Below are 17,660 nucleotides of genomic sequence, written 5' to 3'. Positions count from 1 at the left end.
CCTGGATGGCAGTTATTTATTGGTCTTTGTTCTCTCTGCTTTCACAGGGAGACCTTTGCACGGTTAAAAAGAAGGACAGTGTTGTGGGAAAAGTCATTTGTCTCTGATTAACTGATGGATGAAACAGATCTTATTTATCACATACCCAGTCTGGTTTAGGGAAGAGGGAAAAGGGCTTTGAGAGTCCTACAATAAAATGGCTACAGAAGGCCGGTGGATGACCACTGAGTACACACACAAGTACATTTTTGTGTTATGGTAAAAAAAAATGTTCCTGCACAAATCAAGAGGACAAACATGAATTAAATTGGCTGCCAAATATGGTTGCTATGTTGGTTTGATATAGTTTATGATGGGCTCCCCTTAAGAGCCAATGTTTTTTTAACATACTTATGTCAGTCTCTTATGTCAACAGAGGTGGTGGATGTGAACATGTACCATAAGGAAATACAGATGTGTCTACTGTCAGAGATTTTGCTGTATATTTTGGTATCTTTCCCTTTTAAAATATCTACTTAATCTGCTGTTTTAGTAAAACACACACATACATATATATATATATATATATATATATATATATATATATATATATATATATGTGGTTAATTTATCTATAAACAGTTTTTCATTAGATATTCCAGAAAATGTGTTGTATCATGATGTAGCCTTTATCTGTATCTGTATAAAAATTAAATGTTATTTGGAAGAACAATAGCACATACTCTTTTAACTTATAATATAAATAGAATAGCCCACTATGATACCATAGTTGTTTAATAGGTTGGTTGTTTGGTTTGGTTTGGTTTAGATGGATTTCAAATCAAAGAGTTAAGGGACTTTTGCCTTTTAACTTCCTTCCCAGCTTATTGTCAGCGATACGGCTCACTCAATGCTATGTTTAACTAGCAAACACAAAGGGCAACATGGGAGTGGGATGAAATGATTAAATCAAGTCAGATTCATTCACTTATTTTAATTCAGAAAAAACTGCACTTGCTGTTCTCAATACCAGTGAAGGTAAATAGTGGTAAAGACCAAAACCAAGTTACTATCACCCAAATCCTGCTTGTTATAGAATAGACTTGCAATAAGTGAATTCTTGTAGCTTTTGTTGTCCTGGATTGCGTCTAATCAAACATTGTGAACCTAAACTAATGCAAATAGGCAATAATCAGGAATGTGACTACATTGTCGAAGGTATGACTGCACTCTCAAGGTTAGCTCATTAAATGTTGCAAACATGACTGCAGGCGTTTGTATCCCAAATAGAGAAGTATGTGTAAACTGTGTGATACGAAGGGAAGAGAACTAGAGGAGGGCACAAAGGACAGACCCCTGCTGTGGCAGCTCTGTTCTCTGTCGTCGTTGTGTGACAGAGCGAGCTATCTGCCCCAGGCTCACCCTGACCAAGGTAGCACTCCCCCCTGGGCCCGCATACACACAATCATCCATCTCGAGCTCTTATCTGCTACCAGACTGCTACTCTTAAGTGTCTGTGTACGTGTGTGGGTCTGTGTGTTTGTGTGTCTGAGGGCCCTTTGAGTGGAGTTGTTCTGGCCCGGTCACACTGATAGCTGTATCAACAGTTACCACTGGCTGATGGACTGCAGAACAACAGGCCCATTGTGTGTGTGTGTGTGTGTGTGTGTGTGTGTGTGTGTGTGTGTGTGTGTGTGTGTGTGTGTGTGTGTGTGTGTGTGTGTGTGTGTGTGTGTGTGTGTGTGTGTGTGTGTGTGTGTGTGCCGCGCGCGCGCTAGGGCCTGTATGCTAAGCCATCAGAAATTGCATTTCTATGATCCACAAATGTCAGCTGCTCTGTGCTCATGTATCTTGTGAATGTGTGTGTTTGTGTGTGTGCTGTATGTGCTGCAGTGTAATCTGCCAGAGGCTGGGATGTGGGTCAGTGTGGCTGCAGCTCTGCGGGGAGAGACAGCAGCAGGATACTGCCTCCGTACTTACTGTAGGGAGACTACCCTGGCAAAAAAAAAAAAAAGAAAGTAAAGCAGGGGCCAACCTGCTCTTGAGATTTGGCTGTTTTTAATTTGTGCATTGTTTACTCATTGTAGCCTTTTTTCTCTGTGTTTAGATAGACATGTTCAAAGTATTCAAACATATTTAAAACAATTAATGGAGCTATCCTTATTAGAATATGGTTCACAGAGAAATAGAGATGAAAATCAGTGTGACTATTAAATAAGGCTAGATTGGAGAGCGGATGGCCAGATTAGTCATGCCTGAGGCTCACAGTGGATTTCACCTGCAGTCATAAAACCAAAGTTTTTGCTGAACATTTGAAACTCACAATGAAAGATTATTGGAGGTTATCTAGTGTGGTCAGGAGTGTGTGTGTGTGTGCATGTTTGTGTGTGTAGGGGCTATTGACCTCCATGACGGAGCTGCTTAAATGAAATATTGATAGTGCTAGCTTGGGTAGGAAGTGTGTGTGTGTGTGTGTGTGTGTGTGTGTGTGTGTGTGTGTGTGTGTGTGTGTGTGTGTGTGTGTGTGTGTGTGTGTGTGTGTGTGTGTGTGTGTGTGTGTGTGTGTGTGTGTTGTATGGGTATGTGGAGCTTGATGTGTATATTTAGAACTTTGCTTGGTGATTGATTGTGCATTTTGCAGCAGCCAATAGCCCATTGAGTGTCCATTTTCTGAAAATTGTTCTCATAGATCAAACCTCTTGAACTGGCCCAGTAGTGTTAAATAGCTAGATTAATGAGGGCCGATAGTGCAAACAGACAGGTAGTTTACATGATGCTGCCGACTGCCGATGACAGCAGTTTATAGAGGACGTCTGTATTTGTGGGTAAGTGGCTTTTAATGGCACTGTTTGAACAGTAAGTTGAAAAAATGTCATTCTCTCTGTGAAAGATCTACAGATTTGCTTTTTGTTGAAGGTTGACGCTGTAGATATTACACACACTTGCAGTGACTCAGCACACTTTTACCTTGCCAGTTCTATTATATAGGGACTCAAGATGTTTGCTGCACATGTATCATGTCATCGAACTCTGTGCTACATGAAAAATAAAGGATCACTTAGGATTATTAATGTAATTGCAGCTTATGCAGCTAAAAACTAGCTTCTGTTGTGCGGAAAATGTGTTAAACCCACATTTTGCCATTGCAACACAAGAGAAGAAGATTGCATGCTGCGTAGAATTGGTAGGATGTCTGTCCTGGATTGGGAATGTTGCCGGGAGCATTTGAGCGCACAGCTGGGGGCATGGACGCACTTACTGTAAGCTTGATTATGTTAACACGGCTGCTGGCCAGAGCAGGGACAACGGGGGAGATATGGAGCCGAGAACAAATCACAAGCCTCCAGATGTCACCAAGACATACAGAGATAGATGGGAAGGTTTTAGGCTAAATCTGTTCTGTGTAATCACTCACGACACAGGAGGGAAGGTAGTGAGGTAGTCTGTGTGTGTGTGTGTGTGTGTGTGTGTGTGTGTGTGTGTGTGTGTGTGTGTGTGTGTGTGTGTGTGTGTGTGTGTGTGTGTGTGTGATTGTCATCACTGTCATGCGTGTTGTGGTCTAGCAGCCTGCTGTTCTCTTTCTTGTGCTCTCTACTCTGTAAACAGGAAGCAGGTCTAGCTGTGTCTCTCTGTGACTCTTCTTTCATCTGTCCTTTTCTGTCCGTCCCTTGGTCCCCTTTTCTTCCTCTTCCTGTTCTGCCCCCCTCCGTGAGTACATACAGTATATCTAGAAAGTGACAGGCTTCCAGCTCCCAGAGCATGTCCTTATTATGGAGAGGAAAGCAGGCTGTTGTGTGAGCTGTTTCATCCAAGATAAGTGTGACAAAGTGGCGTGTCCACTGAACCAGCTGTTTCTTACCTTTTTTCTCCTTGCTCTATTCTTGGCATTCCTGTTTTTCCTCCCTGGGCTTCCCCTGGAAAGCTGTCAGGAATGGTGAGCTACAGCTACAGTGGCCTGGGATACTGTTGTTGTCATCTTTTGTTGCCTTTCCTCTAGTCCCTATTTAGCATGGATTTGGTGTTTGTGCATGTGTGAGGTGCTGCAGGCCCCTCAAGGCCTTCCTTTCCCACACCACTGGAGACGTGAGGTGTTTGACGGGGCAGGAGGTTGAGGGGAGGGCTGGAAGGAGGTCGAGGGGAGTCCAAGTTGGTGCAGGATTGGCACAGCACTGTTTGTTGTTGCTATGTCCAAAGATGTCATCTTTGGACTCCCTCTGTTACAGCATACGCTACAAACAGAGTCACATAACACATGTAGAAACCCTGGCTGGGAACCAAACACACAGACACCTCATGCTCATAGCAAGCTATCACATGGTTTTAAGAAAAGAGACCTTTCTCCCTGTCTTACCCAGTTTCTCCTCTCTTCTCTGTGTCTTTCCCTGGCAGTCTTTAGGAAGAGAGCAGAACAGTTAAGTGTAATGCTTCGCCATGGCTGGTTGGTCACAGTGTGTTCACGCTGAGCTTGGGGAATTGTAAAGGACTGATTTGTCTGTTAGCTTTAGCTCAGCCCACACTACCCCTCTAAAATTCAGAGCAAAGATCATTTCAGAGCTTGTCAAACGTGTTTGGCGTCAGTCCTGCTTTGAGGCCTCAGAGCCCTCAAGCTTTAGCATGCCAACTGTAGCTTGCAAGTTGACATGTGGGGGCAGACATGCATGTTGTAAACCACATGGTGTGTGTGTGTGTCACAGCTGCAGTAGGTAACTTGAACATACACAATGCAAAACATTACGCATCGTATCACTCCGCTAAGCCCCTCCTATCAAACCAACAGCAGAGCAGAAGGAGCCAGTTGCCCTGCGAAATCTCATGAATCAGAGGGCTCGCTTTCCATGGTGTGAGCCTTGCCAAGACCCTGGTCCCCTCTCACTGTGACTTGTCTTCTCAAAGACAACCCCAGTGCTCGAAGTTAACTTTGTTCTTCAGCTGTTCCACAACTGTCTATAATTCTATTTCCAGACTTACCAACCATTGTTTTTCATTCTACATATTTAATATAGTTATATAACTTTATTTCAGTAACTGGCATCACTTAAGTGACTAGTACACCACAGAAGTTACCTGCTAGTTGTTTCCTGCACTTAAATCTGAATGTGTGTGTGTATATATATATATATCCCTCCCTATATGTTCCTCCCTGAGAAGATCAAAGCAACTATGTAAATATTTACAAGCTCAAACTAACTATTTACATGTGAGCTAGAAACACCCTAATCCAGAGATCCAGAGGGAAAGAATGAGAGAGGAGGTCAAACGTGCAAACGCCACAGCAACTGACTACATGCAAGCAGTGCAAGAGGAGAGGGAGAGACCCCAGTGCTGTTGGCAAAAGAGCCGGGGACTGAGATTACACCAATCAGGATGCATGGGAATGAATATATTTGAACATATTTCTCACCTTTCCTCGATGGTCTAAATAAGTCTCATAATTTGTCACTAGTTGCTTTTAAGAAATAAATTCGCTTAGAGTCTGTGAAAAGTCACTTAATCTAGAGATGAAGTTGGCAACACTGATCTCTCTCTATGATTGATTGTGTGTGTGTAAGCACGGGTGTGACGTAGAGTAGAGCTTGTGCTGGTTTTGTGCACAAAAAAGTTAAAATGATATGTATTCAACTGTATCTTTGAGTCCCAGGTGCTATTCTTATTGTATTTTTATTTTGAGTGCTGGACACCCCTCCAGTGCTCTACGGCCCCAGGACAGAGTGTCCCGGGTCTCAGAGGCAGCTGCAGAGATGCGTCTAACAGCAGTTTGAGAGGATGGTCCTTTTTGAATGCCTCAGCAACACGCAACACAGCACTTTGTCAGTCAGGGGAAGTAAGCAGCATCGAGTGGAAAATTATTCTACACATTCCCCTGGAGATGAGTGACACTTGTTTTACAAGAGTTACGAGTCTTTAGCAGCTGTATATCCCCACATTATAATATTCGTGGTTTAAATCTCGATTTTCCAATTCAGCCTTTTTTTTTTGCATTGTTCTAAAAAGTATTAATCGATTTAATCAATTTATCACCCACTTCTACTTGAAATTGTCTGACTCACCAGACGTAGACTGTGGTTGATTGTTTCCATAATTCACACGGCATTCTGCTCCCCTTCTCATATCTGTGCGTTACCATTTACAAAATCCCCTATGCTACGGAAAAAAACACCTCCAAGCTTGCAACCCACACAATGAAAATGGTAAGTTACCAGAACCTGGTTGCTAACAGTACAAGCTACACTTACCTTTCCTTTTGCAAGGAACAAGTTTGCAGGGCCACCGTCGCTGCATCTTGGACTTAGTGCTACTTAAGACAAATAGATATAAAACTACAAATGCACAATTACAAAACTTATACAAAATCTACAAACAAGCCACAGTGTTTTTCCCCCTACAGCAGAATGATAATGGATGCAGCCAGACCTTTACCTAGGGTTGGCACAGTGCTGTGGATATAGAGAGGTCTGGCTGGTATGTGTTAAGTGATTTATGTTTGCTGAAAGAGAACTCGGGCTAACTAGCAGATATTTCATCATTAGTCGACCCATGAGCTCCTCCTCACCTCACCATTTTTTTGTCTGCCTCTGTCACTGGTCTTTTGGATTTACGACAGGAATTACGTCGACCCAGACTGAATGGAAAGAGGCCTGCGTGGGAGAAGAGACAGACTTTGTGTATTAATAACAGGGAGTGTTCTGTAGGAACAGAGATAGAGGCAAGACTAAAGTGGAATGATGAGGGCCCAGCCATTTGGCTGCCATGCTACATTGTCTGCGTTGGTTCTCAGCTGATCACAGCTGGAACAAAGAGAAGTAAGGAGGAGGGAGGGCTAAGACCGTAAGAAGCAGAAAGTTGGGGAGGCACTGATCTTGTTCTGATTTATTTATTAATTTTTTCTCTCAAAAAAAAAAAAAAACTCAGGGTATGTGCCTGTGCTGAACATGGTACCAGTGGTCTTTTCTCCAAAATCTTTAAACAAAATAATACCGCCTCACTGCCCAGTCTTAACTGTAAGTGTACACTATCATTATTTTTTGTGCATGGTTTAATTATATTATTCTGCTAGACCGTTTATGAGATTTTGTAATGTAGCCAGTCAGTTACATTTTTAGTAGATCCTGACTTGAGGGGTTTTCATTGCAACAAATTAATGGAGCAGAACAGAAAACTATGTGATAGAACACTCACGTCTGGTCAATACCTTATCTGCTTAATAAGGTCAGTATTGGCACTGATACCAGTCCAAGAGGTTGTATTGGGCCATTCCTGCAAAGAATTGGTGTTTTGGGATTGATTGAAGGGTTAGTGGAAACACAGAGCATATTTCTGTCTCTGCTCTGTGGATGAGTGCAGTTTTGGCCTACAATGTCATGTTCCACTGGCACAGCATCTGAAGTCCACCTCTGTTCACTTGCTCTGCATTACACATTTAAGTGTCCATCTGTTGGCCACCACTGAGGCATTACATATTGATGTACGAGGTGTGTGCTTCTGTGTGTTGAAAGCCGGTATAATTGTGTGTGTTTGAAAGTCAGGTGTGTTTTTAAAGCAGCAGCAGCTTTTACACACTACCTTTTGTGGTTTTAAGGGAGTGAGGTCAGGGTTTACATTTAATAAAAGGACAATTAATACCCAGCTGGAGAAAAAGCTGAGGTAGCTGCATATGTTGGAAGACCTCGCAACTTTACTGCACTCCTGCCTAAGAGCCCAGTAAAATGCACAGACATGCAGCATCTCTCGATTTTCAAATTCACGTATTGTAAAACCATGTTGTACAAGGTTTGCTCTCTCATTCTCTGTCTCAGTGCGTTTCATTTTCTTTTCTCTTTTCCTCCTTGTGTTTCCTCACTTGGTACTTTTTCTCCTCAACATATAGCACTCATGCGGTGACTATTGCATGAGACGGACAGAAAGCAGAGTGAAGACAGAAAGAGGTCTGCTCTGCAGAAAGAGACAGAGATGGGTTTCTATTTGCACTGCAGTGTTGTGTGTGGTTCTGTGGGTTTATTTTGTGAGTGTCAGGGGAATCTGATGAGTATTTATAGATGCTCTTGCTTGTCCTGCTTCCAATTTGCAGATGGATTACATTCCACTCAAACTTTGTGGAGGTGCGTGTAAGATAAAGGGAGAGAATAGAGGGATAAAAAGAGAGTTTGTGACTAGTGTGTGTAAAACAGAGAGGGAATGAGGAAGAGATAAGGAATGATGACTCACCCAGGAGAAGACACCTTTGGTGGCCAGGACCCTTCACATACTGAAGCATACCTGCACTGCAGTACAGCCTCCTCACACTCACTATCTCAGGAGTGTGTGGGCTGGCGGAAGAGATTTATGGTATGGCTCTTCTTGTAATACAAACTCTTAATATACACACACATACACAGGCTGGCAATCTGAAGTCCCAGTGGACCAGAATGATGACTTGGCTTTAAAGTAGGCCAAGGACCAGATTGAAGGACACACAGACACACACACACACACACACACACACACACACACACACACACACACACACACACACACACACACACACCCACACTGAGTCATATTCACTCTCATCTTCACTCTCTGTGGATTTTTCAAAAATAGCAGATTAATCCAGTGAAATGAGCAGTTCTGAGAATCCGTCAGTTGTCCATCCCTATATCCCTCTACCCCTTCATCCCTCTGTCTTGTCTCCCTCCCCCTCTTTTTATCCAGCTCCAAGGCTGGCAGAGTCTTTGGTTATGTTTGACCTTTGGGTGCGTGCGGAAGGCGGGAGGAGGGAGGATGATGTATTTCTAACAAAATACAAAGAGATATAGAGCTAGACTGACAATTTGAAAATGACTGACAACTGGTAACATGCCTGGTGACATTGTGTGATTCTGACTGTGTGATTATGTGTGAGAGATGAGTGTTATTTGTGCATACACAGCCAAGAAGTATGTTTGAGGTTGTTAAGTAACAGCTTCTCTCAGGTCTTCCTGTGGTTGCTATGTGGTTTTGCTTTTAAAAAAACATTTGGAAAAATCCACATACTGTAACTGAAATGTTAAAGAGGGACGAATAAAAGGAAGACAAAGTTCCCTAATGTTCCTGAGTTAGACTCTCAGTTTCAAGACTGCATGAGATTTTTTTTGTGTAACTGCTTAGCCTGCATGCTGCTATTTTTACATGTGTAGTGAAACAATATTTTTAGTCTGTTCCTGTTTTTGTCTTATCCAAGGAGCATGTTTGAGTGACGAGCAAAGGAGGAAGTGGGATCTCTGACGCTCCGCCTCCTCTGCTGGTGGAGCACCCTGCACATCTCACCAGAGACCCCTTTGGTCACTCTGACAGGTATGACTATACGAATGATTGGCTGTATGAAATGGAGCAGCAGGTTAGCTGCGCCTCATATTAGCTTAATCCAAACTTCACAATGCATTTTTGCACAGACTAAGGACTAACATATTCAATTAAATACATACAGAGAAGAAACAAAAAACTCAATTAACATAAAAACCGCACAGATGCTGGAAGTTTATCATTGAAGAGTCACATAACCTGATTGTCCTTAATGTTACTCTGCTGGTATCCTCATGGCAACAGCGCTTGCTGCTGCAGCTCCCTCGTCCATCTCAACCTTCTTCTTATGTGTTGAAGCTTTTGGTATTATTGATGTAGCTAAAAATCTATTCAAGTGCGTTTCAAAACCATCTCTGCATTCTGTATGCTGTGGTTCCTGTGTATCATACTGAGATGTACTTCTTTCAGGAGCATCCTCACTGCTGTTCTTCATCAGCTCCCCTTAAGAGTAGCCTTTTCTGTCAAATCTAAATAGCCTCTGCCACTCAAGTGTTTTTCATTCTTTTTTGGTAATTAATTGTATTTAACCTACTGTAGCTATTTAAAGTGTATTAGGACATAGATGTGCCAAAAGGTTAATTGCATGGGTGAGAGACTTGGTATACTGTAGCTGTATTTTTAAGATGATTAAGATGTGAGCTGCCAGGGCGTCGCGATCCAATTGTTATAGTTGTTGGACCTTGCTAATGAGCCATGTTCTTGAGTTCTATTTGTTTCTTAGAGGAGGTAGTGACATTGCTAAAGTGTTTGTGTTTGTGTGTGGAGACATAGGGTTGAATGTCTCCCCATGTCTCCCCAGCAATTTGGAAAATATTGGGCAATATTGGGTATTATTTACAATTTTGTAAATAATACATTATTTTCAGTCTTTTAAGAAAAGGAAAACAAAAGTCTCATTTATCTCTGTTCTTTCCTAAAAGGTTAAGTAATACTTAACAATACGAAAAAGGCAAATATTTGTATAAAATAACATTATTGATGGTTTTACAGATAATGGATTCAGGTTCAGGAACATTGCTCTTATTTGCTCATGGCACTGTAACATGATTTAGATTTCGGTTGCCACAGAACAGTATAGTTGCATTGGGACAAATTCCTGTCTAAAAAGTAAAAGCACAGTGTAATGTCACATTTTTCACATTTTAATGTTCAGAAAAAACTGGAGGCAGACTGTTAAAGTGGTTTGTAGGCAGGAAAACCCTGCTGTGATACCAGAGCCACATAAATCCTGCCTGGTTGGCATAAGTAGTAGTAGGAGTAACAGAGCTGAGAACAGCTGACATACAGACAAACACATGCAGAGGCCAGACACACAAACCTGCCAGGTCAAGCAGCTCAGACTGTAAGAATTGTGATTTGATCAGACTGTGTGTGTGTGTGTGTGTGTGTGTGTGTGTGTGTGTGTGTGTGTGTGTGTGTGTGTGTGTGTGTGTGTGTGTGTGTGTGTGTGTGTGTGTGTGTGTGTGTGTGTGTGTGTGTGTGTGTGTGTGTGTGTGTGAGAGAACGTGTGAACGTGTTATCACCAATTAACTCACAGTCTGTGATGGTGTTTAAATAGCTGTATTGTGATTTTTATTTTTTTTCTTCACCCGTGTCAATTAGTGTCATCAGAGCCTCAACTTGTATCTTTGCATGTCTGTGAGGTGAAAGTTTCTGCTAGAGAGTGATAGTGAACATCAATGGAGGGGAATTGTGCGATTAGGAGTTATTAATAGAGAAATTACATCACACTGGTGTCACACAGACCAAGAACCATGATGCTGTGGTTTGTGTGTTTTCTTATGTTGTAATTGATTTATTTTTGTACATTTTGCTGTATGCCTGCTGTGTGTCTGTTGTTTGCTGGTACTGTATAGCCAAGCAGCAGCACTCTCTCCAACCGTCAAGGGAACACCCCCTGTGACAATAATGAGTATTGATTTTGGCCGAAAATGCCCGAGTGATTGGAGATTGAAGTGTTTAATTCCACTTTGTGCTTGTGCCAAGCTTTGCATTGGTAATCAATTTCAGCTGGGACTTTTGCGCTGCCATGGGCAGTTCTCTTGTGTTTTACTCTTTACCTTGTTTACACTTAGTTTTTAAACTTTGTCTTCCTGTCTCTCTCTGGTAGTAGCCATTGTAGCAAAATAGAGCCTATTAAAGTCCAACCAATACTTGATTTTTAAGGCCATTACCACTGTAAGTTCTTTCTGCAATAGAAACCAATGTTCTACCTTTTTAGATAAACACATGCACCTTTGATAAGGAAGATAAAAAAATTTAAATATCTATTAGTCAGTTACTTACTAAATATATCAGATGAAACTGAATAGAAATCATAACTATAAACTCAAAATCAACTCAAGATATGTCTATAAACCTTATCTACTATGATGAGAAATATATTATTGACAACCTCCGCCCTGTCATAGTACAAGTCCACTGGACACCTGCCCCACACTGAACTACTATGAAAGCCTACATGAGTCTCCTGTTTTACCAGTTTCAGTACCTTTGTTCATTATAAGTGATGTGAAAATATCAGATTTCCACATTGTTAGCAAAATAAAACGATCAGTTATAAAATCTTGGTATACTGAGGAGCGTCTTCCTGGAATGGCTGCTGACATCTAGAGAGCTCCGGGGCAACAAACAGAATCGAGTTTCACTGCGTGCGCCCCGCATTTCTTCTCTGTTTCTGATAGTTTTGTAGTTGGGTCATTGGAGACGAGACTTGGTTTGTAAAAGCTTACAGCCGCCCATGCTGTTGTCTTATGTTCCGGGCTTCCTTCACTAAAGGTTTAGCCATGACGATAAGACACAAGCTAAATGACAGCTACACTCACTCTTTTTCACTAAATGTTAAAGTGTTATTTCATAAAAGTGTATTAACTTTCATGATGTTAGCTGAGGTGATTTGAAGTGGCCAACTTAAAAACTCAGGAGGAGGATGCTCAGGATGCAGGAAATTGCATGTACAAATAGGAATATACTCACAGTGGATATACAGTACACAACACATCCTATGAAAATATCCACAGATACTGTAAACTATCATTCTCTCTCTCTGTCTCAGTCCTTGTCTCACTCTCCTTCCACCACGGGACCAGTCTGTGTTCTGCAGCCAAGGTTATGACCTGGAAATGAAGTGACCCCAGCTTTTTTGCCAGTAGCGGCTGCGTACCTCAGCTACTCCATAGAGAGCAATAGAGACAAGCTCCAGGCCACCTTGTTCTGTTTCACTTACCTAATATTAGCCTGTGCCTTGTTCTGCTCCAGTTGAGAGGCATTACAACTGTTCAGAAAATCACCGCGCCCATCAGCGTTGTCTTGGAAACTGTTGAGCTTATCGAGCCCACATGACCCAAGGACAGCTCACAGACTTGAATAGCACCGTCTCTGGTTTACTCATTAGAGATGCTTTAAACAGCAACATAACATTTTTACACCCTCGTTTATGACGGAGAAAGTGGTTAGAGTAAAAGCCATATGGTGCCGTGAAGAAGAAACTAGGCTATACAAAGAGCAAGCAAATAAACTGTGTTAGTATTTTATTATATGAATTAGCAGCACAAACTTTGTGTTGACTCGTAACACACAAATCCTCCTCTTTCATAAGCACTCGCTCATATAAATACTATCTCCCTCCGTCCCTCTTAATTTTCTTTTACACATATAAACATAAAATCCCCAGAAGGGAGGATCCTCGCTCCCAGTCATAAATTGTGAAGCCATTGAAGCTCTGGATCCTCTGGCTCCAGAGTTTTTCCAAGTGGTTGTGAGAAACACTGGTTGTGCAATCTCTATAGGGGGATTAAGCCTGGGGAGAAGAGGAGAGGAGGGGATGTGAAGAGAGACACAGAGAAGGATGTGAAGGGGGAAATTGTGTTCTTGTAGGGAAGTAGTGATGGCAACCGCTCTTGAAAGGAGACGACATCACTAAGAGACGAACAGGGGAGCGGGGGTTGGGTGGCTGAGAGAGAAAAAGCGAGATGCCCAGGATGGAGATATAAAACAAAGATGGAGGGAACGTGATATGTTAATGGATTAGGGAGAGAGTGCAGAGATGGAGGGAGAGAGAATTGTGTGTCTGTTTAATGTCATAGGGAGCCAGGCTGTTTAAAAGAGACTTCAAAGAGACTAGCGCCCAACATAAACTAAACTGACACACACTCATACACATGCAGCACACACACAGAAGTAGGGCCCTGGGCTGCCGTGAGCACAGAGGAGACCTGAGGTGTCCTCTGCCATGCCTGATTAGAAATACAGTTAGTGGAGAGGCCTGGCTGAAAGACGGTGATGGAAAAGTGTGTGTGCATGCGTTTAGTCAATGTACATGCATATAAGTCTTCTCTGCTGCTGCTTGGAGCGCCGCCGTCTACTTCTTTTACATTCACTATGATCAAATAGTAAACCAGCTGGCATCTCTCTGACAGCATTTTGACACGACTTTGTGAGCAAGAGTATATGTGTGTGTTTCTGTGAAGGAGCGCTTCCATGTCGGTGTCAGTCTCCGCCTGAGTGCTCTGTTATGCCTTTGGCGGATGTGCCAAGCTATGCCTGTGCGCCAGGAAAGGAGAAAAAAAGGATCTATATCCAAGTTTCTGCCATGATATAAGGTTGTGTCATGTTACTGCGTGGAGGTCAAGTGAGGCCGATACAGTCTGTCAGAGAAACAGAAAGGAGAGAGACTGAAGAGAAGGGCCTGAATTTCGGACTCCCCACTGCTCCTGGAATTTCAAGAATTTTGAGAGGAGTGATCTGAACAGTGAGACGAGCAATTTGATCAATTCTCTGAGGATATCCGGGAGATCTGTGAACTCTCCAAACAGTTTACTTTACAGGGATATAACATCTACCATGTTTATTAAGTTTTATGCTGGTTTTCTGACTGTAGTGTAAAACCAAACAGTCTTTTGAGTTTCAATGATGTGGTGGGAACCCTGAAAAATGGAGAAAACCTGCTTACTTAAATGTGGCTTGGAGAAAAATACAGAGGCTACATATCAAAGAAAGTTGATGTTTAAAACGGCAAGAGAGAAAGCTTTGATAAGTTACAGTATCATACTGTATAGCATGGACACTTCTAGTAACACCTGTGTGTGGACCATGTCTACAGTCAATGGTGTGAACATGCTGCACTGATAACACTCAAGACAATGAACACTACAGAGCCTAGTGAGTCATCTTCTTCTCCGCACACAGTCTCACACACACACACACACACACACACACACACACACACAACACACACACAACTGTATATACTATAGCAAAAGTAAAAAAAAAGCTCTCCCATAAAAGTCTACACAAGTCTCATATGTTACTTGTTTGATGCCTTTGTTCATCACCTGTGATGTGAAAGTATTTCCACATAGTCAAAGAAAAGAGTCAATCATGTATGTATCAGTGAAACTACAAATAAATGTGTGTGCATTAGGTGTTCAGGACTGCAACCAACCTTTATTGTATTGATTGAGTCTTTATTTTGTCTATTAATTAGGTCAAGAGTTACTTTATGTGAAAAAAATTCACAATTGAGCATTTAAAATGAAATGTCAGTGTGTAGTGAGGTTGTCTTAGATGAACCTCCAGAGGTGCAGGAAAGCGAAATGCTGAAAAAGTCAAAAAGGCCAAAGAGACCATTTTAAATTTGATTCAATCTGCAGCTGATTGAGTACCAGTTTAAACTGATGTGACATGAAGCAGTTTCATTAACCTTGTCAAAACCCCTTGTTGCTGTAGTTGTTATTGATCTGATTGAATTATTTTCTTCTCTGGAGATTAGGGATCAGAGCGTTGCATTTATCTACCTCTGGTTTCTTTGCACCAGTTTCGCCTTCTCAACCTGAGAGAAAATCTTGCAAGATTACAAAACTCCTGTGAATCGCATGACAAGCTTGGCAAGAGCTATGAAATTTAAGTCTCCAGTCGGGGTCAGCTTTGCATCTGAGAACAGTAATTGGTTTGTTTATCAAACTGTAGCTTAGTGCTAGACCTAGTACTTATTGTTATTGAGTATTTGCAGCCCTCACCTCTCACTGCGAGTAGTTATTACAATTAACATGATTAAAGTGGCTATTTGTGGTAGGGCCCCATTCAGTGTTATGCCATGCTGCCCAGAGAGAACTTATAATTCTGTTTATTTCTGCCCTGCATTAAAATCATAGGCATCAGATATGGGGAAGCTAAATTATTATGATCATATTGTTATGACAATGACAAATACATAATTAACCTAATCAACTGTGAGCATTTGACTTTAAGTTGCAATCAAATTTTGTATCATCAGGCAAACCTGACACACAGACTACCCAAAAAGCACAGCACATTTGTACCGAGTTGTCCTAGAATATCGTGTTAGTACCCAGACTGCAACAGCTTCAGAGTCAGAACACATCAGCAGCAGATCAAATATGCAACCTAAAAGGGAGAGAGCATGAAATAGCCGAGAATACACAGAACGCAACAAAGTCAGCAGTTTCCAAATCGACGTGTTTATTAAAAATATATTTAAACTCACCATTGACATTCTCAAAGCAGTGCAAACTGCTGGTTTGTTGTTTAAAAAAAGTTATCCAACACCTGAGGACGTTTCAAAACAAATCCATCCATAGTTTCCCAATTTAACGAACTAATTCAGCATGCTAATTTTACACTGCAAAAAATAACAGGAAAGGTGTGACAAAGAAGCTTCCCCACTGATCTCAGTGCCAGGGAAGGCCTAATTAGCATACGTTGAATACCAATGTGTGGGTACTGAATTGTGGAACTGCTACTGAACTCAGATCAGTATAGTGTGATGCTGTGAGGTAGCTGGTAGCTTATTTTATTCAGTGATCATTTTGGGGAAGCTAAGCTGTCTATGATTAAAATATATGTTGGTGTGGATGAAGTTTGTGATTGTTGGTGATTGTTGGTGATCTCTGCTGCAGAGTACCGTACATACCTATGGTACATAATTTTATCCTGGTAAAACTGGTAAAACTAAGTTGTCACTAAAACTATTTGTCTCCACAGGCACATAAGTCTGAGAAAAAACAAACTTCGGCAGAATAGACAGATCTCCGCTCTTGTTTTCTGCTGTGCACGGCACTTTGTGCTTCCAGAATCCTATCAGGTGGAATTTAGAAATGCTGCTCTGCAGTTTTCCATCCTTCGTGGCTGCTAAGCAAAGCTAAACTAAACTAAGCTAAGCTAAACTAAGCTAGCTATGCACAAACACCTTTTTCCCTCCCAGGGGTATGAGAGAAATCACCGTGGCCAAATTAATTTTCTCCCTTCTGCTTGTGCTGCTGCAACCTGAGGGATCACTGAGGCAGAGAATCAGCCAAAGAGAGGAGAGATGGTGCTGGAGGAGAGAAGGAAAGGGGAGCAGAGGAATTTTAATGTGGCTGTGTCTGTCTCCCTGCCTGCCAAAGAAAAGCAATTACTATCACAGCTCCTCACTCTCTGCTGTGTGTGTGTGTGTGTGTGTGTGTGTGTGTGTGTGTGTGTGTGTGTGTGTGTGTGGGTGTGGGTGTGTGTGTGTGTGTGTGTGTGTGTGTGTGTGTGGGTGCGGATGCGCGCGCACTCTAGCACACAGGGGTTTGGTATGTTAAATGTATAAAGGGTAGATTGGCTTGTACACCGCAGGGTGTTTCTGATACACTGGATGTCTGTTTCCACTTGAAACTTGAAAGCAGCTAAAGCATTGCTTAGATACCATCAAACATCCTCACTAAAACACAAATGTCAATATTAACTGGGCTTATAATGGTGCCAGACGCTAACCTAACCGATAAGCTTTTACAAATGCCCTCATAGATTAACTATTTTTCTACTGGAGTGATGTAAGACAGAAATCCAACAATGCACAGTGCTCTTTTTGAGGCTCTGAGTGTGAAGGTGACCATTTGGAGAGGCACTGATAAACAGCCGACAGATAAGGGCTGAGAGTCAGACAGACACGACAGACTGACAGACGGGCAGAAGGACAAATGGAGGCATTGAGAAGATACTCAGGCGTAGAGCTGTGGGAAGGATGGGGGCTTTGGGGAGTGAAAGGCAGGGAGATAGGGGAAGAAAAGAAGAGCGATATCCTCTGCAGAGCTTTGGCCTCTGATTGTGTTTAACAGCTCAGGACTTACCATCACCCTTACCTCTCTCCCTCTCTTCACATTTTTAGGATGAGGAGGTTCGCCTACTGTAAGGTGGTTTTGGCCACCTCCCTGGTGTGGGTGATGCTGGACATGTTCATTCTGCTCTACTTCAGCGAGTGCAACAAGTGTGACGACAAAAAGGAGAGAGGATTGCCCGGGAGAGACGGTGAGTGGGCGTTGCCTAACACATACAGTACATATGATCACAGAGACACTCTGGTATCCATCAGCATCCTCTGA

At 42.2% G+C, this 17,660-nt stretch overlaps 1 protein-coding gene across 1 annotated transcript in view; it reads left to right on the top strand.

Moving 5' to 3' along the window:
- galnt1 (UDP-N-acetyl-alpha-D-galactosamine:polypeptide N-acetylgalactosaminyltransferase 1) overlaps positions 1–17,660 on the top strand; it is a 42,014-nt gene that overhangs the window by 7,469 nt on the left and 16,885 nt on the right. The window contains exons 2-3 of the mRNA XM_051406525.1: positions 9,176–9,288; positions 17,447–17,586. Of these exons, the coding sequence (XP_051262485.1) occupies positions 17,448–17,586 (139 nt within the window). The 5' untranslated portion in view covers positions 9,176–9,288; position 17,447. The remainder of the gene's footprint in view (positions 1–9,175; positions 9,289–17,446; positions 17,587–17,660) is intronic.

This window comes from Dicentrarchus labrax, unplaced genomic scaffold, assembly GCF_905237075.1.
Source record: "Dicentrarchus labrax unplaced genomic scaffold, dlabrax2021, whole genome shotgun sequence".
NCBI classification, from domain to species: Eukaryota; Metazoa; Chordata; class Actinopteri; family Moronidae; genus Dicentrarchus; species Dicentrarchus labrax.
This window is presented reverse-complemented; position numbering and strand designations above follow the sequence as displayed.